The sequence below is a fragment of the Ruditapes philippinarum genome, unplaced genomic scaffold (genome assembly GCF_026571515.1).
Source record: "Ruditapes philippinarum isolate M1 unplaced genomic scaffold, ASM2657151v2 ctg468_1_1_1_1, whole genome shotgun sequence".
NCBI lineage: Eukaryota > Metazoa > Mollusca > Bivalvia > Venerida > Veneridae > Ruditapes > Ruditapes philippinarum.
In genome coordinates, this window is record NW_026857880.1 from 546,006 (window position 1) to 573,424 (window position 27,419).

Consider the following 27,419-nt stretch of genomic DNA (forward strand, 5'->3'; position numbering starts at 1 on the left):
ACTTCCATATAAGGTATTTTCCGTAAGCAGGTGCGTGTTGAAACGAGCGGAAATGGTTAATTGAATTTTAGACGGGTTTGCAGTTTTACAATTACTATGTCGCAGACAAGCCTTGTATATTGCGATCGGAGAACCAGTCATCTGTCAATTACACGACATCAACAATGGCTGCAAAGAAACGAAATGCCCAAAGTACCGATGCTTCAAATGGAAAATCTAGTTCTAGTAAAGCAACTAATAGACCAAAATTAAGCGGGAAAGCAAAGTCAAAAGATGATGAACATTCTAAGAGGAATGCCAACTCAGTACTGTACAAGATTTGCTTGTTTGCATTGGGTAGGCATCATTTTCTTCTACTCGACTTATTTGTTCTTCTGTCTATCATAATTATAATAGCTTGTCGTGAATTAAAAAATAAAAACTTTATTTAACTTTCCCTTGTACTTATTGGAAGAATTTTGACAACTTGTTTTTATTTCAATAAATAATATAATTGCAAGTATTTCCTGAAGTTCAAATTTATTTTTCTTCCTGAATAAGAATTATAATGGTTCTTTACACTTGAGACAATAAGCACCACTGAAAGATCCGGTTGTCTCCATAATGAAGAGCTATCATAAATTAAGTTATTGGAAGTAGCCAAAAGTTCTAGCCGTATGTGAGTCATGTACAGCTAGCCTGGACACACTGTATACTTTCTAGCCGTACGGCACTTTTTAAAATTATATGAAAGTCGAAAATGCATATGTTCTTTTGCGTCTTGAAACAAGGATTTTAACCAAGGACCTGCGTTTGTCCCTAAACTTTATCAATAAAAGTGTCAATTATAGTGACATAACGCACTATACAAAGTACATTGTATATGCGTATGCAAAGTAACTATGATTAAATAATAAATAGTTTAAGTTATAATGTTTTTGTTTTTTATGATTATATAAGATTTGTTGTTGTTTTTTTTGTAATAAAGATGAATTATTAAATCAATTTTTGTTGATAAATTTAAGCACATGGAATGAATAATCATAACGGCCAAAGAAGCTTGTTTCATAACGGCATGAACAGAATGGAATGAATAAATAAATAGGACATCATACATGTGAAATCTCCCACTTTTAGCGGGAGACTACCACTTTCTGCAGCCATATTTTCAAAGAATTTTCTTAAAAGAAGGGGTATTTTTACAAATTCAAGAAATCTACCCATTTTTGATTTCAGAACTTCCTTCTTTGGTTATTGCAAATTCTAAAATCTCCCTCTTTTTGAAGAAAAATCTCCCACTTGATCATTGAAAAAAGTTCACATGTTTGGGACATTGAAAAAAATATGAGCAACTTATAGCAATTGCTATAATTGTATTTTTAAATAGATAAATTTTGAACATAAAATCAAAATCAATTAGCCTAAATTAAAGCCTATAGTACAGAGACTTATTAGGACTTTTAGAATGCATTTCACATACGGAAAATGCAAACTTTCCTTACTGTATAATGATGGACAAACTTCTACTGTCAGTAATTGACGCAATTATCAGAACACAACAACAATTATTTTCAGTGCTTTTTCATTATTAAAGGTGTTGAAAATTAAACTTATTGAACCAAAAAAGGACCTTTATAATAATTATATATTACAATGTTATTTAACTGCACCTAAACACGCCATCTGGAGATGACAACGATCAATATGATTCTGTATTTAGCCAACATCTCTAAAAAAGTAAAAATACGAAGACAATTGCTGTTTCCTGGTTAAAATCCTCGTTCAAACCATAAAAAACATATGCATTTTCGACTTTCATATAATTTTGAAAAGTGCCGTACGACTAGACAATGCAGTGTGTCCAGACTAGCAGTACGTGACTCATGTATGGCTAGAACTTTTGGCTAGCCGTACTGGCCGGTACGGCTAGCCACTTCCTAATGAGCCAACTTCCTAGTGAGCCAATAATATGAATTTGTTCAAATTAATAATTTTTTTTTTAAATGATATCATTTTTACGATGACAGCTGTACCTCAGTCAAAGAAAAGATTTGCTAATTTTATTTCTCCAACATGTGAATATTAATACCAGCAGGTTACAAATGACTGTGATAAAAAACATTTGTTATTGAATTATGGCTAATTAACTCTGTAACTCACTTTTTTTCTGTTATGAATTGAAACTGTGATGTCAGATTGTATATATATTTAAGTTAAATTTAATCTGTACTGAGTAGCTATTCTTTATCTTGCAGCTTTGGTGATTGGATTTTGTCACAGGTAAATAATTTATTATTATCAAAAATTATTAAACATATTTATATTTGAACTTGAATACTTGGATTTGGCTTATATTTATAAGTATTTATAACTTGCTGTAATACTGTGGAATTTCCTGTCAAAGTCAGTTAATTTTGCTCTGACAATAGAAGTTGCATATATTGTGCTGATGTACTATAATTAAGTATATCTTTCAATCACACTGAAAATATTTTGTTATCTAATATCAGTTATAAATGACAGGTATGAGTAAAGAATCAAGAATTTGTTTCGCAATGATTTATGGAGCTTAAATGAATATGTTTAAGCTCGATTGTGAACACTAAATATTTTTTTTTGATATTATTAATATGTAAATGTTTTTTACATTTTGTTTTCAGAAATCACATAGCTAATATGTTTGAAAGAGATAGACATTTTTCCCATCTGTCAACACTAGAGAGAGAGCTCGCCTTTAGAACAGAAATGGTATGCTTACAGATTTTCATCAATTTCAGTAGATATTTTTGAATTACAGTTGGACCATGCATAGATTAGTGCTGAATATGTTTTAAACACAATGCCCACACTGCTGTTGGCTTAAACACTGCCAGGGACTTTGGATCTTATGATGCTAGAAAGCCGTCTAGCTAGCTTGCTAGAGGTCAGTGGTTCTTCTTTGGTATCAATCTTGCCTGAAATAATGCAATGAGGGGCTTCTATGGTCTTCCTTCTCCAGAAAAACTGACTTATATTTCCCAAACAAAAACTTTGCTTTTAAGTGATTAAGTTTTAGCATAGATAACTTGATTTATGGAGCATAGATAACTTGATTTATGGAGCATAGATAACTTGATTTATGGAGCATAGATAACTTGATTTATGGAGCATAGATAACTTGATTTATGGAGCATAGATAACTTGATTTATGGAGCATAGATAACTTGATTTATGGCTTAGAAACCGTTGATTCAGAGCCTACCTAATTGTTATGGTTCACATTATTCCAAATGCTTTCAATTGTCAAGCAGAATTTGGATATATCTGTGCGTAATGGCTCACCATTGCATTGTACAAACATAGTCTCAAAACAAAAACAAACAATTTAATGATATTTTAACTTAAACAATTTTTTCCTTTTTATTTGTAGAAAAAAATAGTTTTAGATTAGAATACCAAAAGGCCTCAAGTCTTGCATACACTAGAAGAACATAAGAAACCTTTTCATTTGAATTCTTAAATTGTAAAATAAATTACTAGATACATGTACTTCTTTCATGAATCTTCGATCATAAAAATTCACATACATTTTATTTTAAGCCACATTTTAACTACTGTCATCAAATGTATTTTTTAACTAATTAGAATTATTTTAAAGAAATAAGCCTTTTGACTAGAAAAGAAAACAACAAATAATTAAAGAATTGTCATAATACCAAAATGTTTATTAACATTCCATGTATTTAAATGGATGTTTATTTTTATGTTTCACTGGTTATACTATTGTGGTTATCTTTTAATGATAAAGGTTTTTGTTTTAAAACTGTTAGTAAATATCCTTAATTGTATAATTTATTACTCTTTGATTCATATCTAGTAAAATTTACAATGCTATCGTTGATGTATGTTGATTTGATGTAGAGATTAAACTATTGTTATTGACAAGGGTATGGCGTAGGTTTCACACACCTTTGATACATGATAGGTTTAAATGTAGCTTTAACAGACTGGGAGCATGCAATGTTCGGATCATGTTACATGTTTAATAACAGTAATGGCATTCTTCTGAACATAATTATTGAACGTTGTCTCCATCTATGACCTCAAGGTTATTAACAGATGCTTGTTTATTTTGTTTGTTAATTTATATGGATTAATATTTTACAAAAGGCTCTTTGCTTTAACTCTAGCCAAGTGTTTATTATAATTTATTTACATGGATTAATATTTTATAAAGTCTTCTTGGCTTAAACTCTGCTCAATTGCATTTTTCCTTTCCAAATTTTTTTGTAATTATGTCATACTTGCTGAAAAATTGGTTTTTGGTTTTTCTTTTGTTCTATTTAGGTGGTAAAAGATAATATTTACAAAGCAGTGCTTTTTGGGGGGATGAAATGATGGCAAGATCATGGAAATGGAAAAGTTGCATCATGGTGAGGGGAGGGAAAAATTAATTCTGCTTGACTGTGCTTGCAGGCATTATAAATGCTCCTTTGTGTGTGTGTGGGGGGGGGGGGGGGGATTTTCATTTCCACTTGTGGAAAAAAATCAGACCTAGTGACTGCATATGTGGCTGCAAAGTAATAGTATTTTGATTTCGAAATACCTTATTCCACTAAAATGCTACTCTGTATCCTTATCAACACGAGTCTTCTATTCAAGTGACGATTAAAGAATATTGTTTTATATTGTAGGGTCTGTACTACTCTTACTACAAGACTATGATAGAATCACCAACATTTACAGATGGTTTATACCAGGTCATGAATGACAACATCACAGAGTTTCCTCTCACAATTAATACTCTTAAAAGATTTAACTTATACCCAGAGGTAAGTTGAACTCACCGGAATTCATTATTGTATCATATTAGGGCCACCATGGCAGAGAGTTAAGGTATTTCATACATCAAGTATGTCACTGAATATAAATCTGTTGCCTCTCACTGCTTTGGATTCCAACAATGTCATGAACTTGAATTATTTAATGTGAGGTGGCAACTCAACAAGCTTGTAATGTATGTGGTTCTACTTGTATCTACCTGCTTGATAACTTAAAATAATACACCATAGGGCACATAGATTGATTTAAACTTGGGGAAGGGGACTTTGACTTTTCCATCAAAGAAATTTTGCCAGACAAAGTTACATGTGAATTGTTTTAAAAATCCACTTGTTTTGTCATTTTATTGAAATAAATTTGGATTTAGTTTTAATTTAAATATCTATTGCTTTAGATGGTTCAACCATTAATTGTTCTAAATTAGTATATACAGTAGATAATTGATAAATATACAGTCATGTATTCTTATAATACTGCATGTTTGTAACATTGCTATGCAATGGATAATTGTAACATATTATAAAATTTTATATACACAGCTGCTGTTAATTTACGAAGAATCTCACTTTTTTCTCTAAAAAAAAGATGCTTATTTGCTGTTTTATAAATTTGTTATAAATATTTCTGACATGTTATATGGCCCTATATAAACAGATGTTTGCAATATAACCCTCACCTAGTGGCTTGGGTTATATTTCCAAACAATAGTTTATAAAGGGCCATATAACCTGTCAAAAATCATTATAACTAATATCATAAAACTATCATATTATCAACTGTAGAAAATAAATAATCACTTGATTTTACATAATTTTTTTGTTCATAGTTAAATAACTTTAAGTTGAAGTATCACATTAATCTTATTAATTGGATCTTCTGATCAATATACTGTACATATATCAGAAATCTAAGAAGAATTTATTTACATCATTCTGTGAATCATAAGTTAAACTTTTTTCCGTTATAAATTGAATATCTAACTATATTTAATTAGATATATTTGTCATATCTGTGTTTTGTAGGTAGCTTTAGCTATTGGTTATCGAGCATATGAAGCTATTAATGCAGCATTTAATAGACCTACAAAAATGTGTTGGCGTGTAAATCGTGGAGAAGGTCTTAGTCCCGTCCAAAGTTGCGAAGGTTTGTTGAATAGATCAATAAAATTTCCATTCCTTGTTATTCTCCATATGCATAAAGGTCACCCATGAAAATTTACATGTGTGGGTACTTTATTAATAAAAACCCAAATGTTTTGCATGCTAAATAATTTATAAAAAAAAATTGTTTACTTACATACCCACTGTTACAGGTTTGGTTCATGTAACATAAGCGATAAGTTACACTAAACTACCAGTTTTAAGGAAGAGTAGATAAATGATGGGATATTAGTGGTGGCATGGCTAACATCTAAGGATTGCTAGCCACATAGGTTCAAACCCTGTCAAAGGCAAGCTGTTGTTTCCATGAGCAAAAACTTTACATGTAGTACTTGTTTTTTCTAGGAACAGATTCAAGAGTATTTCAACAATCTTATATCTTAAAACACATTCGATCTAAAACAAATTGACATATAATCAACAGTTGATTGATAATTTTGTTTATCTAGTCATGTAAGTAATACATATATAAAACAAATTATTTCTGGTTTTCATAGGCTTCTGATTTCTTATTCTTTACCGACGTTTAAAAGAGAGGCAATTACATAGCAAACATGTATTTGATGTACACATGTTATGATTAAACCAAATACTGTACATTCAGGTTTGGGTGAGCCGTCATATTTCTATGTGGAACATGTGTTCATATTGAATGGAATGATGATGTCCATATTCTTTCTGTTCGGCACCTACCTCAGGTAAGTGTAGCACTGCATTGTGGGTGTTAAACTTTTGGGAAATATTTGTGCTGATTGATTCTGATTTATAAGGTCCTTATCTGAAGGTGATACTCTCGTCTTAAGCTTGGATAATGTTTGACAAATTTCAGCAATTTTGTATAGCATAGTGTCAGTCAGTCACTGTAATTTTTGCCAAACAAACATGTCAATCAATTTAAGAGAATGCCTGTTATCATTACAAAATGTTGTGCATGATTTATCTATGAAAAATAAGAAAAGATAAGAAAAATTAACAAGTTTTCATTTTATATTAATGATAACATTTCTATATATAAATTTCAATTTTTGTTTTTTTCAAAAGTTTTCCTGTAGTGTTGCAAAGTCTGGTCTGTATATATAGAAACATGATAATGTCATGTTACCTAAGTTTGCCAAAACTTGTTCAAGCTTTTGATGTATGGGATACATGATTTTCTCAACCCTAATCTTGCTTGAGCCAAAGACAATTAGCCTTTGCCACATGTTCAGAGTGAGGCCAGCCTAGATATTTATGCTCTTTATTGTTGGTCAACTGACTGAAAAATTCCAACTTGATATCCCTTGAATTGATAATAGACAGTTTCTAAAATGAAAGGTGGACTGGTCCATTTTAAGAAATTCAGCAGGTTATGGATTAAAACTTGCTGACTTTGTAGGATGGAATAATTTGCTAAGCTTTGAATTAAGACTGATCGCTCTATTGAAAGTTTAAGGGATTTTAATGTCATAGAAGAACATATTAGAATAGAAAAACTAACAAGACTGCAGGGATGTACAGGCTGGCCTGGCACTGTACTGATGGTAAAGGCAAATTGGAAGGTTAAGGGTTAAGCTGAATGCTGGTACTGAAAATTTCACTTATTATTGGTTTATTCACTTCTTACTTCACTTAGATCAGATCACCTGGGCTTAAAATCTTGGCATGTTTCTAATTTATACTTAATTGAAAGTAAAATGTCACTCTGTGATTAAATCATTGCACGTCTTACATTTAATTTAAAATATTTGTATCTACATGAAGTCTGTTTTTTAGCTCGACTTTTCTATGAAAAGGGGAGCTATCCTACTCGCCCCGGCGTCGGCGTCGGCGTTGGCGTCACACCTTGGTTAAGTTTTTCGTACCACCCCACTTTATTTCAGAAGTATTACAAGTATGGCTTTGAAACTTACCATACTTGTTCACCATCATAACCTCCATCTACAGACAAGAGTACATAACTCTGTCAAGGTTTTTGACAGAATTATGGCCCTTTTTTGACTTAGAAAGTGTATTGAGCTTGGTTAAGTTTTTTGTACCACCTCACTTTTTTTCAAAACCATTGGAGGTATTGCTTTGAAACTGACCATACTTGTTTACCATCACGACCTTCATCAACAGACAAGAGGACATAACTCTGTCAAGGTTTTTGACAGAATTATGCCCCTTTTTGACTTAGAAAATACATTGAATATGGGTAAAATCCACTTATTGCCTTAACCCTTTGAGATATTGCTTTGAAACTTTTAATGCTATTTCACATCATTACCCCCATCTGTACGCAAGAGAAGGTAACTCTGTCAAGGATTTGTTTTAAAAATTAAGGCCTTTTATCGACTTAGAATCTTGGTTAAGTTTTTAGTACCAGTCCACTTTTTGACTGAACTGTTTGAGATATTAATTTGAAAGTTGGAATACTTGTTTACAATCATGATTCCCAAACATGTCCAGGAGAAGGTAATTCTGTCAAAGATTTTATTTGAATTATGGCCCTTAACTGTCAATGTTTTGTATTATAGGCAAGCACTAAAAAACTTAAAAAATCTAAAAAAATTCATTCCTATCCACTTGTTCACTTTACCATAAATTATGTCATATAAACATTGCTGTAATATTCAAGGGTATCAAACAACTAGTTCACTTTAAAAATACAGAGATTCTTGTATTGCCTTTTACTGCAAAAACTTTTTTTATTGGCAAGCAATAAAAAAGTCGAGCGCGCTGTCTTACGGACAGCTCTTGTTTGTGTTTCTTTTTACAATTTATAAAACTTGTGGGATTGATTTTTTTTAAGTAGAATTTAATTCTGACAAAAATCATGATACATGTATGTGTTTTATATGGGATTATTATTGTCACCTTAGTGCAGTAACAGGTTAACTCCTATAAAAATGCAATAGGAGTTAACCCATTACTGCACCTGGGTGACAATATATGTTTTAAATTTAATTACATGTATGAATATTTTAAACTTTTTATCATGGGAAAAGATATTATATAAGTTTTTGATTGATTACTGTCCGCTTACAAAGTTTTTATTTTTTAAAGTTTTTTATACTTAAAATTTTAATTGTTAGTAATATGACACCATATTTTAATTTTAAACCATCAGAATACAATATAAGATAATTGTTTGAAGTGTAAAATTTTAATTGTACATTATTTGTTGAGTAAGGATTCAAGGTGTGCCATTGGTATCACGCTGGTTGTTCGTAGATTTTTATAAAACTCAATAGGAATGGTCCTTTGATAGTCCTCTAAAAAACAGCTTAAACTATTCTTGTCTGTTTAAGAACATAGTAGCCTCTGGCAAAAGTTCCAAATGTCAACGCTGATACGTCGGGGCAACAGTTTTAACTGATCCTAAAACACCCATGAAATAACTGTATACTACGTACCCTCTAGTGAGGATTTTGGCCCTTCTTGTATACTATTTATATGTTTTAGGTTAAAAATTGTGGGATTATTTGTGTTCAAAGTTTGAGGTTGTGATGTTACATATATTGTTGAGTTTTATTTATGATAAATGTTTCACATGTGTTTTAAGTTTGCAGTTGTGGGATAACACATGATTAAACTTTAGAACAGTGTGAGTACAACCTGGTTTGAATTTAAAACATTGTGATTACATTCAGATTTGAATTTACAACCTGTTTTGAATGAATAATAGTGTGATGTCAACCAGGTTTGAATTTAGATCAGTGTGATTATACACTGGTTTTGATTTGAAACAGTTTTGCTACAGTCTGGTTAGACTTTGAAACAGTGTGATTTCAATCGGTGTTGAATATAAAAACAGTTTGATGATGAATTGGTTTGAATTTAAAACAATGTGATTACAATCTGGTTTGAAACTAAAACTGATTGATCACGAACGGGTTGGGATTTAGAAAAGTGTGATTACAATCTGGTTTGATTCTAAAACATATTGATCAGGAACGGGTTGGGATTTAGAAAAGTGTGATTACAATCTGGATTGATTCTAAAACATATTGATCACGAACGGGTTGGGATTTAGAAAAGTGTGATTACAATCTGGTTTGATTCTAAAACATATTGATCACAAATGGGTTGGGATTTTGAAAAGTGTGATTACAATCTGGTTTGCATTTAGTATAGTGGGTTTACATGTTGGTTTGACTGTTTGTTTACAGTGGAAGCATGTTTGGAGGGATACTAACAGTGGCATCATTTTTCTTTAATCACGGCGAGGTATGGTTTTTACACTTACATAATTCTATGTGTATAAATGTACATGTATGTATGTCAACAATATCTTAACAGTTTTGTAACATGAATGTTGTCAACAGATCACAATGGAAAGCTATGTTATTTTGGTGAACATGTTATTGACCTATGATAAATATTACAAATTTGGTCATAACAAAATTTGTGATAAGATTTTAGAATATAAGAATGTTCTTATAATCTTCTTTGAGAATATATTTTGTCATGTGACTTTCTTTATTAGGAACAATAACAAAAAATTTGATGCAGAATGTACAAGATAAGCATTGTTTTCACTATTTCATAAATTTTCAGGAACTCTTAAAGATGCATTCCACTAGTGCATTGTAGTGTTGTGAATTCTTTGTAATAAAGATACATATTTAATTAAAGCCATTTTGGTTTTTTATAGGAGAATAAATTGAATATCAGATTTTGACTTCTAGTTTTTCTCATTCATCTTATAGTTAGATAAGTAGTGCAGTCTTTGCATCATTATTTCAATGTGTGTTGACATCAAAATACTTTTATTATTTAACTGCAAACAACAAATGCAAAACTCTTCAATATTCAATTTTGAGTGCTTACTTTTTATGAAGTCAAAACATAAAAAGAAAAATAAAGATGGCATAAATAATGTTATTGAAAGATAATTCATAAAAAACAAGTACTGGTATTAAAAGTGATATTTCTTTCTTCAGGCAACAAGAGTACAGTGGACACCACCATTAAGAGAAAGTTTTGCCTACCCGTTTCTTGTCATTCAGATGTTTTTAGTCACCCATCTTCTCAGGTATAACATTGATCTATTGTGTTTGCATGTTTATGATATATATTTTTTACCATTGTAATTATGACGTCTTTGAGAGAAAAAAAGTAAATTTTAGATTCATTGATAATTTTGTTTTGTAAAAATTTTGCAATGTGTGTACATTTACAGAGTAAATAAACATTTTTTTATTTCTCTTTATTTCTTTAAGTCATAATTATGCTTAAATTATGCCTAATAAATGAAGCTCAAACTATCAATAAATATTACACATAATAATAAAATGTGAAATACAGCAAAAAGTGAATATTGCAATTAATGAATGTAAAGCAGTTTTAATTGACAGGTAATGAAAAAAAACAATACATTCTATAAAATTACTAATTTTTACTCTTAGTTCATATCTAAATTTTAATAAGTTTAATTCATATTTTGAGCAATATTGGCATTATGTAATACATTTCAGGACATCAGCGCCAACATTTAAACACAGTCTACCTATTGCCATAGCAACCATTTTATTCATGTTACCATGGCAGGTAAACATTAGTATTTTATTATAATTGTAAGAATAATGATAAAGGCTGTCTCACTCTACCCTTTTTAGAAGTTATATTATTGCTATTGTTAGCTTTATAATAAAGTGACGAAGCTGTCTACCAATTAACTCAATGAGAAGAGCTTGATATTTATAGTACAGAGTCGCTTGTTTTGATCTGCAGGCTTGGTGAAATTTTTTATATAAAAATTGATCACAGACGTTGAGTAAAATAGTCATTTGTCTCTCACTGTTAATTCAAAAATGTACGATAAGTTGTGAAATCATCAATTACTGGTTAGTTATTCAGTAAAGTTCCAGGTAGATGGGACAGCTGAGATATTGCCAAAATTGTGTTAAAGTGGATTTAAATGGCACTCACACGTGAAGGAAATAAAGGTTTTTTTGTGCAAGACATATATCCAATGTGATGCAAAACAAACACCCTGGAAAAGGATAAAACAGATCTGAAGTACATGACACTATTTGAATATAAACAATATAAATGAAGAAAAAGCAAAAAAAAGTTAATTCTAGACTGACATTTACAGTCTTAAGATGTGTTTTAAACAATAAATTACATGTATTCTTAAATACTGATGATTAAGAAAATAAATTTGTTAGATTAACAGGTTCCAAAACAATATTTATGGCAGCCTATATGTTTTTCCCACATATATTTGGTATTTTATATTTTACAAATTTTCGGCTGTATTTTCAGTTTGCTCAATTCGCCCTACTAACAGAAATGATTGCAGTTTTTGCCACATATGTGCTAGGTTATATTGGATCCCGTAAAATGAAAGTTTTTCTACTTGGAATAGGGGTATGTATACATATGCAATTCATGGAACTACTAAACAGTAAATTAAAATTGATTTTGTAAATAATGCTAAACTAAAGTAATATGAATATAAGAATCTTACACTGGCTGCCGGTACAGACCGGAATATCTAGCTCAAGGGTAACAGTTTATGGTGGTAACAAGGCTCTGCAGAGTTTCCGCTAAACAGTTACCCAAGAGCTAGATATTCCTGTCTGTACCAACAGCCTGTGTTTTATTATTTTTCTTGCATATTACATATCTTTTTTTTTTTCAGAACAGAAATTACCAAAACTGATAATCTCATTACACACTTTTTTCTTATAGTAGCGTAAGAACTTACAACTTTGATTCATAACAGTAAATGACGTCATCCTAAAAATGCAATTCATTCATTAAAGGTGCGCGACAGTGACGTCATTTAAAGCACGCAACTTGTCTTACATGGGGGTGTAAGACAGGTTTCTCTAGCACCAGTAAACAGAGATAATCCTGTCTGATATGCAAGAAATTGCATCATCTCAGCCTAACAGTGTGAAAACCAAAATGAAAAACCCATCTTGAGGAGACTGTCAGATTGCGAAATGTGATAATTCTGTTTTAAATACCCTTGCCCTAAAGGGTTGGGGGCTTGATTGATGAATTAACTTGTTTGTGCATTATCATGTTTGTTATTGCTTTGCAGAGTGGGTTTATTGTAAGCTATGTTCTGCTGTTTGGCAACGAGATGTTATTGACCTCATTCTTTTTCTCTGGTCTGCTGACAATTACTGTAAGTATTCCTCATTCTCCCTAAATAAACAAAATCCTATCTTGTCATCAAAACTTGAGTACATGTAGTTCTGTCTCTCTTTTTACTTCTTCTATGAAAATAAGGGAAAGCAATGTTAACTTTAAAAGTAAAAAGCAATTTGTTTTAACTTATTTAAGGTGTAAAACAAGTGACTTTTGTGCAAAGTAAATTCATAATCACAAAATGCCTTCTATATTTCACAATCTCTTTACATTCACTAGAGAGGCAGAAATGATAAACATTGATTTCCCTTGTTTTCAAAGTAATGAGATAGGTATATCTGACATTTTAAAAGTTTCAAAGCCTTTAATTATAAATCAAATAAACAAATTATCATAATCGTGGTGTAAACAAGCCTCATTTTTATTTAGAATGAAAGATGTAAAGTATTGTATTAAAATTGGGTATTTGATAATCTAGTACACATGTACTTAAAACCTTGGCTGAATATTAGTTTTTATGATTGAATAATGAATAATAAACTTAATGTTTTACTATTTCAGAGTATAGTGTATATAGAACCAGTGCTTGAGACTCTTCGTATACGCCCTTTAATATGGGTAGGTAATTATTATACCTTTAGCTTCTATTACATAATTATACTTAAAACAACAGTTTGATCTTGAACCTCTGTGCAAGGATCTTTGAATTCCTTCATATTAGAAAGCATTTCAGCTAGCTTAGGAAGGTTGGTGGTTCTACTCAGATGCCTTCTTTTGTCTCATATAATGCACTGGATGTGTTTTAGGTCTTAGTCCTATAGGAACATTGCTATATGACCAGAATCTGAATTTATTTTTAGCTCACCTGTCACAAAGTGACAGGGTGAGCTTTTGTGATCGCTTTTCGTCCGTCCGGCGTCCGTCCGTCGTCCTTCCGTAAACTTTTACTTTAAATGACATCTCCTCATAAACCACTAAGCCAATTTCATCCAAACTTCACAGGAATGTTCCTTTGGTGGTCACCTTTAAAAATTGTTCAAAGAATTTAATTCCATGCAGAACTCTGGTTGCCATGGCAACCAAAAGAAAAAACTTTAAATATCTTCTTTTAAAAAACCATAAGAGCTAGAGCTTAGATATTTGGCATGAAACATCTTCTAGTGAGTGTCTACCAAGTTTGTTCAAATAAAAGCCCTGGGGTCAAAATTGGCCCCGCCCCGGGGGGTCATTGATTTCCCCTATATGCATATAGTAAAAACTTAAAAAATCTTCTTTTAAAGAACCAAAAGAGCTACAGCTAAGATATTTAGCATGAAACATGTTCTAATGGGTGTCTACCAAGTTTGTTCAAATAAAAGCCCTGGGGTCAAAATTGGCCCCGCCCCGGGGGGTCATTGATTTTCCCTATATGCATATAGTAAAAACTTAAAAAATCTTCTTTTAAAGAACTCAAAGAGCTATGGCTAAGATATTTAGCATCAAACATGTTCTAATAGGTGTCTACCAAGTTTGTTCAAATAAGAGCCCTGGGGTCAAAATTGGCCCCGCCCCAGGGGGGTCATTGATTTTCCCTATATGCATATAGTAAAAACTTAAAAAATCTTCTTTTAAAGAACCAAAAGAGTTAAAACTGAGATATTTAGCATGAAACATGTTCTAATAAGTGTCTACCAAGTTTGTTCAAATAAAAGCCCTGGGGTCAAAATTGGCCCCGCCCCGGGGGGTCATTGATTTTCCCTATATGCATATAGTAAAAACTTAAAAAATCTTCTTTTAAAGAACCAAAAGAGCTAGAGCTAAGATTTTTAGCATGAAACATGTTCTAATAGGTGTCTACCAAGTTTGTTCAAATAAAAGCCCTGGGGTCAAAATTGGCCCCGCCCCGGGGGGTCATTGATTTTCCCTATATGCATATAGTAAAAACTTAAAAAATCTTCTTTTAAAGAACTCAAAGAGCTATGGCTAAGATATTGAGCATGAAACATGTTCTAATAGATGTCTACCAAGTTTGTTCAAATAAAAGCCCTGGGGTCAAAATTGGCCCCACCCCAGGGGGTTATTGATTTTCCCTATATGCATATAGTAAAAACTTAAAAAATCTTCTTTTAAAGAACCAAAAGAGTTAAAGCTAAGATATTTAGCATGAAACATGTTCTAATAAGTGTCTACCAAGTTTGTTCAAATAAAAGCCCTGGGGTCAAAATTGGCCCCGCCCGGGGGATCATTGATTTTCCCTATATGCATATAGTAAAAAACTTAAAAAATCTTCTTTTAAAGAAATCAAAGAGCTATGGCTAGATATTGAGCATGAAACATGTTCTAATAGGTGTCTACCAAGTTTGTTCAAATAAAAGCCCTGGGGTCAAAATTGGTACACCGCCCCGGGGGTCATTGATTTTCCTTATATGTGTATAGCAAAACTTAAAAAATCTTCTTTGAAAAAACCCAAATAGCTAGAGTTAAGATATTAAGCATGAAACATCTTTTAGTGAGTGTCTACAAAGTTTGTTCAAATAAAAGACCTGGGGTCAAAATTGGCCCCGCCCCGGGGGTCATTGATTTTCTTTATATGTGTATAGCAAAAACTTAAAAATCTTCTTTGAAAAAACCCAAATAGCTAGAGTTTAGATATTAAGCATGAAACATCTTCTAGTAAGTGTCTACAAAGTTTGTTCAAATAAAAGCCCTGGGGTCAAAACTGGCCCGGCCCCAGGGGTGTCATTGCTTTTAACTATATGTGTATACATGTAGTAAAAACTTTAAAAAAATTTTCTTTCAATAAAGCCCAATGAGCTAGAGCTTAGATGTTTAGCATGAAACATCTTCTTATGGGTGTCTACCGAGTTTGTGCAAATAAAAGCCCTTGGGTTAAATTGGCCCTGCAACGTTGGAGGGGTGGGGGTGGGGGTTGGGGGCCTATATACAGGTGAGCGACCTCAGGGCCATCATGGCCCTCTTGTTTTAATTTGCTGAAGTATATAAATCGTAACACTTTGTTTGAAACTGAAACTGAATATTATATATAATTTTAGTTCCTGTTCACTACATTGAATAATAAACAGTTTAGAAATGCACAACTGTTACACTGTTAAAGATTATCATGATATCAGAGTAGTGTTGTATAAATTAGTGTTCTTTGGTACTTTTTTTAGTATTGTATTACTAATTTGAATGCAAAAATTGTTTGATATGACATATTATTGAAAGAAGGTTTGTTTGCTTCTTTTGAGGAAAGTATATTGAATTCAATAAGTATGGAACATACCACAGTTTTACATGGAATTGTTGTAACTTTTTCTTTGGCGCTTTGTGTTTTTTTGTGATCTTTTCTTCATTTCTTTATAGTGCAGGATGATTTTTTGTCTTTAATCATTGAAAGTTACACAAGGTATGTAGTACATGTTGTTGATAGCAAAACAAACCTTCAAAAATACATTTAGTGGTCTCTTACTAAAAGTAGACGTTGTATGTGATTTATATTGCATTTGCATTATTTTAATCTGAATTATTTACGTTGGATTTATTTATAGATTAGTCAAGGAGCCATGTTGGGTGTAGGGACAGTTGGATTCAAGTTTGTTGTTGCAAAATTGTTTAGTATAGAAGATGATGTAAGTATTAAAACTAGTCCAAAATTGTTGTATTTCTGAAAAATTTTGATTGCATGACATACATGTATGTCTTGACTTTGGAGTTTGCTTAATGGCATTTCTAAAGGTACAATTCCCCTTGTTTTAAGGTGGTGTAATGATTAATACTATTATTGTCAGGGGATGAATAACATTCTAAATTTCATGTGGTCAATTAGTTAACATGACTAGTAATCTAAGGATTACTGGCTTAGTGAATTAGGAAATATTGACTTGTTTCAGGTAATATCAACTAATTTCAGATAATTTCATAATAAATATAACAAACTGTGGCCGTCTGTTTATCTTTTGAACATTTTGTGATCATAGAGGTTTTTTCCCACTTTATCATCATTATTTCATTATTAGAGAAAATACCGAAATGGCATATGATACATGCTCATAGTGGACATAATCCTTCATATTGACATCAATCCACAATAAACATGAGCTCAGAAAGTTTAGTTTGATGGAAATGATATACATTATATATATATTAGTTTTGCTTATTTTATAGTTTCATTAAAAAATCTACAGAGCTTTTCTACGTATATGTTAGTGTTCATCCGTGCTGTTCTACAGAAATTAGAAACTTTGACGGGAGCGATAGCGACATACTTAGTGTCCAGCTTTATTTGGCCTTATTATTATTCACTTAATTACGGCACTACGCGGTTCTATGAAGTACTATGAAAAATAGATGGCGACTATGAACGGAATTTGATATAGTATCGACTTTTGTTCTTCTATGAAAATTAACACACACAATTTTTAAGAAATACAGCGTTTTCATTGGATACACTAAAGTAACTTCTTTTATATTTCTTCCACATGTTTGTAGAATTTATGTCTTAGAATATATTTTTAAGATTTAAAACCTACTGAAACTTAGAATGTAATTTCTTTCATTTCAGGCTCATATTGGGGATATATTCCGAAGTAAATTCTCAGATTTTAAAAACTTTCATACGATGTTGTATACTTGTGCAGCAGAGTTTGACTTTATGGAGGCAGAGGTATATATGGAATTTGATTTATATATGTATAGCACTTTCCTTGGGCCAAATTATGTAGATCTATTTTTTCTCCCACTATGACCTTTCATTTAGTATATTAAAATGTTAACCTGCGAAATTTCTTAGATGGACTTCCCCAGCTTCTTTCAATCAAGTATTGTTATGTCAAGATTAAATTCAAATATATCCAGAAATAAGCTCAATAATATATTTTTCTATCATAGTTAAAACCTATGCAATGTTTGTATTACATGCATGAAATAAAAAATAATGCAAATACTGTGTGAACAAAATAAATAATGCCTATAAATAAAAAGTGAACAAACTATTGAACCTATAAATAAAATTTGATCAAATTATTATATATCTGTTATTAAAATGTGAACAAATTAATGTACTTAATCAAGGAACTTGGACAGTTAATTGTTCCATTGATTAAAATGTTAACACCTTCATGGTAATGTTTTCTTTTTCTTTAAACAGACTCCTGGAAGAATCTTGAAAACATTATTAGCCCCAGCTGTGTTGATAGTCCTAGTAACAGTTACTTATCAGGTAAGTAAATTTTCTATAACTTTTTAGCTCACCTGTCACAAAGTGACAGGGTGAGCTTTTGTGATCGCTTTTCGTCCGGCGTCCGTCCGTCGTCCGTCCGTCCGTCGTCGTCCGTCCGTCGTCCGTAAACTTTTACTTTAAATGACATCTCCTCATAAACCACCAGGCCAATTTCATCCAAACTTCACAGGAATGTTCCTTTGGTGGTCACCTTTCAAAATTGTTCAAAGAATTTAATTCCATGCAGAACTCTGGTTGCCATGGCAACCGAAAGAAAAAACTTTAAATATCTTCTTTTGAAAAACCCTAAGAGCTAGAGCTTAGATATTTGGCATGAAACATCTTCTAGTGAGTGTCTACCAAGTTTGTTCAAATAAAAGCCCTGGGGTCAAAATTGGCCCTGCCCCAGGGGGTCATTGATTTTCCCTATATTCATATAGTAAAAACTTAAAAAATCTTCTTTTAAAGAACCCAAAGAGCTAGAGCTAAGATATTTAGCATGAAACATGTTCTAATGAGTGCCTACCAAGTTTGTTCAAATAAAAGCCCTGGGGTCAAAATTGGCCCTGCCCCAGGGGTCATTGATTTTCCCTATATGCATATAGTAAAAAACTTAAAAAATCTTCTTTTAAAGAACTCAAGAGCTAGAGCTAAGATATTTAGCATCAAACATGTTCTAATAGGTTTCTACCAAATTTGTTCAAATAAAAGCCCTGGGGTCAAAATTGGCCCTGCCCCAGGGGGTCATTGATTTTCCCTATATGCATATAGTAAAAACTTAGAAAATCTTCTTTTAAAGAACTCAAAGAGCTAGAGCTAAGATATTTAGCATCAAACATGTTCTAATAGGTGTCTACCAAATTTGTTCAAATAAAAGCTGTGGGGTCAAAATTGGCCCCGCCCCGGGGTCATTGATTTTCCTTATATGTGTATAGCAAAAACTTAAAAAATCTTCATTGAAAAAACCCAAATAGCTAGAGTTTAGATATTAAGCATGAAACATCTTCTAATGAATGTCTACAAAGTTTGTTCAAATAAAAGCTGTGGGGTCAAAATTGGCCCCGCCCCGGGGGTCATTGATTTTCCTTATATGTGTATAGCAAAAACTTAAAATCTTCTTTTAAAAAAAACCCAAATAGCTAGAGTTTAGATCTTAAGCATGAAACATCTTCTAGTAAGTGTCTACAAAGTTTGTTCAAATAAAAGCCCTGGGGTCAAAACTGGCCCCGCCCCAGGGGTGTCATTGTTTTTAACTATATGTGTATAGTAAAAACTTAAAAAAATCTTCTTTTAAAAAGCCCAATGAGCTAGAGCTTAGATGTTTAGCATGAAACATCTTCTTATGGGTGTGTGTGTGTGTGTGAGGGGGGGGGGGGCTATATACAGGTGAGCGACCTCAGGGCCATCATGGCCCTCTTGTTTGTTGTATATGCACCATTTGAGATGATACTTTAATAAAGTTATTCTGCTCTGTCAAAATTATCTGCATATTAATTATTTGGATGATTACAGAATCAGTTTTAGTGTTGTGTATATTAATCTCAGTAACACTTAAGCACAACATCTTTTGAAATTAAAGCTACAAAACTGGAGCTCTACCTATTTTTATCACAATTCAGCTCTAAGCTCGACTATTTAAAGAAAGAGGCCAGCTATCATGATTGCTGTGGCAGTGTTGTTGTTATGCAAAACCTTTAGTGTAGCCCATTACTGTTTGTTTGTTTGTTTGTTTCATTTTACGCCTTTTTCCAACAGTATTTCAATCATATAGCCCATTACTGAAACAATTTGATTATGTTAAAAATGTCAATGTGAAACTTGGAATGCTTGCTTATCATGACATATCACAGCAGTTTGATAAAGATTATCAATCTGAAAGCTATATTGTTGGATTTTGCTCTTTTTTAACATACATTGTTTTAGCAGACAAGCTTTACACAGCATGCAGTGCTCTTGTTTCGCTCAACTACAAGGAATAAGGAGAGCTATTGTACACATTCTTTTAATGGTGTCATACTTCAGTTAAGTTTTTGAGTGGAAGTTGGTATCTCAAAAAAGGGAATGGGTTGAAAGTTTACACACTTCATGCACTTGTTCTCTGTGATTCTTAAACAAGATGGGCTTAGGTTCCATAACTCTTGAGTTAGCCATTTTACAGAGATATGTCTCTTTTCTTATTATCAAACACTAAGAAAGTCGAGTGTGCAGTTTGTTGTATAGCTCTTGATCTGCCCACATTTTTATGCCCCCGCCATATAATGGCAGGGGCATATAGTGTTACCCTGTTCCGTCATTCCGTCCTTCCGTCATCATCAGTTTCCGTACATTATCTTAATAACCCTTGCACATATTGAACTCAAATTTGACATATGGATATGTCATGAGAAAATACAGGTCAAGTTCGAAATTGGTCATGGTTCGATGATTTTTGGCAGAGTTATGCCCCTTTTACATTGAAAATAATATGAAATTTTCATTTTCCGTTCATTATCTCCCAAACGGTTCAAAACATTCAATTCAAAATTGACATATGGATATGTCATGAGAAAATACAGGTCAAGTTCGAAATTGGTCATGGTTTGATGATTTTTGGCAGAGTTATGCCCCTTTTACTTTGAAAATAATATGAAATTTTCAGTTTCCGTTCATTATCTCCCCAACGGTACAACACATTCAACTCAAACTTGACATATTGATATGTCATGAGAAAATACAGGTCAAGTTCAAATTTGGTCATGGTTCGATGATTTTTGGCAGAGTTATGCCCCTTTTACTTTGAAAATAATATGAAATTTTCAGTTTCCGTTCATTAACTCCCCAATGGTACAACACATTCAACTCAAACTTGACATATGGATACGTCAAAGGAATGCGCAGGTCAAGTTCAAATTTGGTCATGGTTCAATGATTTTTGGCAGAGTTATGCCCCTTTCACTTTGAAAATAATATGAAATTTTCAGTTTCCGTTCATTATCTCCCCAATCGTACAACACATTTAGCTCAAACTTGACATATCGATACGTCAAAGGAATGCGCAGGTCAAGTTCAAATTTGGTCATGGTTCGATGATTTTTGGCAGAGTTATGCCCCTTTTACTTTGAAAATAATATGAAATTTTTAGTTTCTGTTTATTATCTCCCCAACAGTATTAAACATTCAACTCAAATTTGACATATGGATACGTCAAAGGAATGCGCAGGTCAATTTTAAATTTGGTCATGGTTTGATGATTTTTGGCAGAGTTATGCCCCTTTCACTTTAAAAATAATATGAAATTTTCAGTTTCCGTTTATTATCTCCCCAACAATATTACACATTCAACTCAAATTTGACATATGGATATGTTTTTGGAATGCGCAGACCAAGTTCGAATCTGTTCATGGTTCAATGATTTTTGGCAGAGTTATGTCCCTTTCACTTTGAAAATGATATGAAATTTACAGTTTCTGTTCATTATCAACCCAACAGTGTTACATATTCAACTCAAAATTGACATATGGATATGTCAAAGGAATGCGTAGGTCAAGTTGGAATTTGGTCATGGTTCGATGATTTTTTGGCAGAGTTATGTCCCTTTCACTTTGAAAATAATATAGATACATCTTAGGAATAAGCAGTTTAAGTTTGAATTTGGTCGTGGTTCAATGATTTTAGACAAACTTATCTTTCCTGAATGTTGGAAAAATTTTGAACTTTCAGTTTCAGCACTCATACTTTTGTGGAAATGTATATAGCCATTATGTTGGCTACAAATATGCAATATGCAATTTACAAAAGGTTAAGACTGAATAATTTCAGTGCCTTGAACATTGTTAACATTGAAAAGTTTTAAGGCTTTGAACTTAGAATGAAAAAAATAATTTGTGCAAACAAATTTGGAACTAAATATTATAACATTTGAAATTTTGGCTGCATGCTGGGGCATCCGTGGCATGATGACACATTTCTAGTATGATATTCAAACATGAGTTACACATAATTGAATACATAGATATATATTACAGTTGTTGAAGACAGAATATAACGCCTGGGTTAAAACAAGCAGTGAACCTGGCAAAGATCTGCAAACTGATATTCCTAATAGAAGTAAACCTAATGCTGAGGTAATACCAAAATTTTTATTCTTACATGGTTATTTAGTATGTCCATTATCACTTAATCATTTAAATTTAAAGCCTCTGTAGGTTTTCCTTGATTTTCAAATATGTTTATATAAAAAAAATATTAAAAAAATATATTTTTGTATCAAATGTGCAGATCCATATTCTATGTATATTGTATTGTATATTGCTGTATTAAAGGTTCTGTTTTATGTTGCTTTAACGTCACATTTCACTTAGCATATAGTTAAACGGGCATTGCATCATTTTTACTTTATAAACATCAATTTTTTCTGAAGAAAACAAAATGTCAAAAGCTGAAGAAAACGTTTGTTTTTATTGAACTGATTGTATATATGTTATAGTAATTTATTCGCTCTAACTAAAATCTGTAAGTAAAAGCAAATTTGGAAAGAATTTAAAATGTATTTTATATAATTATATTTAAATCATTTTTCAATTACAGGTTGTTTATCATTTCTTCCAACTGATAGCTTTTACTATGATGGCTGTTATTATAATGAGATTAAAATTGTTCTGGACACCACATCTGTGCCTTATGACATCATTACTAGCTTCCAGACAGGTATGTTACAGTGTTTTACTATTAAGTAACATGTTTTTACAGTTATGCTCTTAAATTTATGTATTAAAAGTATACATTTTATGTGGTTCATTCTTTATCCTGTGTCCCTTGTTAATTTTCTTTGGATTTAGAACTTACCTCATCTAAATATTACGATGTTTTAGGCGAAAAGACTTTAGAAACAAAGTTATCAGAGGTTATTTTACTTTAACAAATCCAAGAGAGAATGAACTGTATTATAAATTACTTTATTCTGTGTCACAGGTCTTATCAATTTTACAATTTCATCATGGTAGTAATCAGTCAGTATTACAGTTTTCCTATTGTAGTTTAAATGAAGGTATATCATGTTTGTTTTCAGTTTTTTGGTTGGCTTGGAAGCAAAGAGAAACAATATGCCATATTGACTGCCTTACTGGCAGGTATGACAGTTCAGGGTCTCTCTAACCTTCAACATCAGTGGAGCATTCTGGGAGAATTCAGTAATATGCCATTAGAGGAGCTTGTTGAGTGGACGAAAGCTAAAACTCCTACAAGTATGCCTGGGTTTTACATGATTCAGCAGTTTTGAACACTAATAATTGTCAAAATCCAATTTAAACTTGCTTGTCTGATTCACTTAAAGCAATTTTTAGCTCGACTTTTCTATGAAAAGGGGAGCTATCCTACTCGCCCCGGCGTCGGCGTTGGCGTCACACCTTGGTTAAGTTTTTCGTACCACCCCACTTTATTTCAGAAGTATTACAAGTATGGCTTTGAAACTTACCATACTTGTTCACCATCATAACCTCCATCTACAGACAAGAGTACATAACTCTGTCAAGGTTTTTGACAGAATTATGGCCCTTTTTTGACTTAGAAAGTGTATTGAGCTTGGTTAAGTTTTTTGTACCACCTCACTTTATTTCAAAACCATTGGAGGTATTGCTTTGAAACTGACCATACTTGTTTACCATCACGACCTTCATCAACAGACAAGAGGACATAACTCTGTCAAGGTTTTTGACAGAATTATGCCCCTTTTTGACTTAGAAAATACATTGAATATGGGTAAAATCCACTTATTGCCTTAACCCTTTGAGATGTTGCTTTGAAACTTTTAATGCTATTTCACATCATTACCCCCATCTGTACGCAAGAGAAGGTAACTCTGTCAAGGATTTTGTTTTAAAAATTAAGGCCTTTTATCGACTTAGAATCTTGGTTAAGTTTTTAGTACCAGTCCACTTTTTGACTGAACTGTTTGAGATATTAATTTGAAAGTTGGAATACTTGTTTACAATCATGATTCCCAAACATGTCCAGGAGAAGGTAATTCTGTCAAAGATTTTATTTGAATTATGGCCCTTAACTGTCAATGTTTTGTATTATAGGCAAGCACTAAAAAACTTAAAAAATCTAAAAAAATTCATTCCTATCCACTTGTTCACTTTACCATAAATTATGTCATATAAACATTGCTGTAATATTCAAGGGTATCAAACAACTAGTTCACTTTAAAAATACAGAGATTCTTGTATTGCCTTTTACTGCAAAAACTTTTTTTATTGGCAAGCAATAAAAAAGTCGAGCGCGCTGTCTTACGGACAGCTCTTGTTTATGTGTCCCTATGATATTTATTATGTTATTCTGGAAGAAGTTCACATATCGGTACAGGCCGTGGGGAAAAGCCTGGGCAATATTGACAGTTAATTTTGCTGTCCCTGAATTAGTGAGATATGTTTTCTTCTTCTTAAACGTTGACAAGCACTTCTGTAATAAATAACACTGTTTAATCCATACGATGTTAATTATCTTAAACAGACTTGTACATCTTTCAATCTGCACAAATCCATTCATCATTTTGGGGTAATTTCAAAATATTGTACTGATTTAGAATTAACAATTCAGACCATGATCAGAAAGTACATGTTTGCCCACTGATCTTGATCTGCACAGGTTACATGAGTGTAACCTATTTTCCATTAGCTAAGAGTAATTACATAGAGGATATTTGTTTGTTTCAGTGTAAGATCGAAAAATATTTCACGGAGTGAACACCAGATGCAATATTTTTCACGAGTGGCTAACCACGAGTGAAAATATAATAGCTGGGGTTCACGAGTGCAATATTATTTGATCTTCTGTTTATTTCATGATTTTTAACGATTTTTACACCATTTTACTGATTTTTGCCGCGTAACGTCATGCTCTTATCTTCATGACGTCATTAAATAATGACGTCACAATGTTGAAGCAAAATATAATTCCATGATTATTTTTAGATTTTAGATGTTTTTCAGCACAACGTTCGTAAATATTTACGAACTACAGTTATCACGTACATTTTTATTATGATTGACTACATTTCCGCTGAAAAAAACATTCATTAATGATAAATATTTTATTTTTACGCCAAATATAGTTCGGCTACTGTGAAATTATATTTGGTAATCATTGCTGTGAAATTATCAGAATATAATTAACCGTTATAATTCAGTAATCTACTGCAAAACATGTAATAAAAGTACCTCTTGCAGCTAATTTATTTTGGGTTTGAATACCAAACAAAGGATAGAATGTCTTTGTACATTCTATCCTGCTAGCTATATGTTGGTTATTGGTTCTACCTTGGCCCATAGATACCTAATTAGATGTACATATAAATTGTACTTTAATGAAATTGGTGTATAATGATTTAAGATATAAAAATGATTTCTCATATTGAATTACTGTTACAGATGCTGTATTTGCTGGTCCTATGCCAACCATGGCAACAATTAAACTGTGTACAGGTCGTCCGATAGTAAACCATCCACATTATGAAGATGCTGGTCTCAGGTAATTAATATATTAATAATTTTGTCATGCTTTTCTTGGCAGTGGACATATGAATTTGAATGATTTGTGTTTTTTTTGTAAACTTCTTTAGACCTTTATTGTGCCAGGTTTTGCAAATGAAATAAACAATGCATGACTTTTGTCTAACATGCCCTTTTAGAAAAACATGGATCCTAATAGTTTACATTTTCAGCAAATAAAAAAAGGAAATAAAGGATCAATTGTCTTAAAGTTAACAAAAACAATGACTAGTTCAACATTATCTAGAAAAATAAAAGAAGAATCAAATTGTTTGGACCTGTTACTAAGTATTGCTATATTGTTTGTTGTAGAGAAAGAACGAAGAAAGTATATACTATGTACAGTCGTAAACCATTAGCTGAAGTGAAGAAGAATTTACTAGCTTTACAAGCTGACTATGCTATACTAGAGGACTCATGGTGTGTTCGGAGATCTAGGTATGATCATTTACTTGTACCATTTATAACCTATGCCATTTTAGCTTGCCTATTCAGAGAAAAGAGAAAGATATTATATGTGTTGGATCGGCATCACACTTTGGTTAAGTTTTTGGGTGCAAGTTGGTGTATCAAAAACTACTGAAGAGAATGGGTTGTTACTTCACACCCTTATTTCAGAGCATAATAGGTCACTGACCAAGGGCCATAACTCTGACATGGATTTTTACAGAATTATGGCCCTTTTTGAACTACATTATACAGGCTCTAGTTTCTGAAAATGCCTGTTGTCAAGCATGTTGTCTTACTGACAACCTTTGTTTGCTTTAAAGGTTGATTTTTCAAATTTTGTGAAGCTTATGGATTTGATTCTAGGGCACAACATAAATATGTTGTTGCATGTTGTACAATTTTAGCTTGTCTGTTTCAAAGAAAAAAACAAGCTATTTTGGGGGTTGTTGTGGTTGTCATGTAAAAAACTTTATTGAAGCCCATTATTCAAACTTGAAATACTTGCTTATCTTGACTAGGTGCGGATATTAGATAAGGGGCATAACACTGAAAACTAAATATTTAATTCTTGCCATCTATGATGATAAAAAATCCTGAAATGGGGAGGTCCATCAGCAGATATATTGTTCCTCCTGGAATGAAGTTTATTCTATATCAGTCAGACTTTCCACCAAAATAAAATTACTAACAATTTATTAACTATGAGATGTCAGTATGGGTTTATATAGATGGCTGTAGAATAAAATTATTCAAGAAGTTTTCAAATATTTTCATTAGCAGATTATAAACTTAACCATTGCACAAATGCTTAATCCATTACAGACAAGGATGTAGCATGGCAGAGATTTGGGACATTGAAGATGAAGAAAACAGAGGGGAGACAACTCCAGCTTGTACTAAAATGAAAGACAACCCTGGGCCACATTTTAAAACGGTGTTCAAGAATAATGTTTATCAAGTCCTTAAAGTGTTGAAGTAGAATATATCTTGTTATGACATTAAGTTTGTAAAGTTAAGATCCTAATAGTAAGTGAAGTAAGTTTTAGTAAAACTTTTTTACTTCATTGTTAATGATTTACAGATTTTTTCATGTTAGGAAACTGATTAGTCAGTGATTCTATCCAGATGCCCACTTATGCCTGTTGTAATGCATGAGTGGTCACCTTGTGTATTCCTCCACTAGTTCATCTGGAGAAAAGACACAGAGGGTTGACT

The 27,419-nt window shown here is 32.2% G+C and overlaps 1 protein-coding gene across 1 annotated transcript; it reads left to right on the forward strand.

The window, feature by feature from the left end:
- The first annotated feature begins 57 nt into the window (after positions 1-57).
- Positions 58-27,255, forward strand: LOC132751355 (probable C-mannosyltransferase DPY19L1). The gene is made up of 21 exons (XM_060741519.1): positions 58-336; positions 2,235-2,259; positions 2,640-2,727; positions 4,653-4,790; positions 5,823-5,943; positions 6,565-6,658; positions 10,091-10,148; positions 10,865-10,956; positions 11,399-11,471; positions 12,192-12,296; positions 12,979-13,065; positions 13,590-13,646; positions 16,559-16,639; positions 17,572-17,673; positions 18,157-18,228; positions 22,233-22,331; positions 22,795-22,914; positions 23,276-23,450; positions 25,635-25,734; positions 26,067-26,192; positions 27,027-27,255. Exons 1-21 carry the CDS (start codon positions 165-167, stop codon positions 27,181-27,183), a joined length of 2,142 nt encoding a protein of 713 aa, XP_060597502.1. The 5' UTR covers positions 58-164; the 3' UTR covers positions 27,184-27,255.
- Positions 27,256-27,419: the final 164 nt, after the last annotated feature.

What these genes read in the sequence shown, in the direction of transcription:
- LOC132751355 (XM_060741519.1), top strand. Translation starts at nt 165, where the DNA reads ATGGCTGCAAAGAAACGAAATGCCCAAAGTACCGATGCTTCAAATGGA. An exon ending in CTGGTCTGCTGACAATTACT is followed by an intron (nt 13,066 to 13,589) that starts GTAAGTATTCCT and finishes TTACTATTTCAG; the next exon opens with AGTATAGTGTATATAGAACC. An exon ending in TGGTGTGTTCGGAGATCTAG is followed by an intron (nt 26,193 to 27,026) that starts GTATGATCATTT and finishes AATCCATTACAG; the next exon opens with ACAAGGATGTAGCATGGCAG.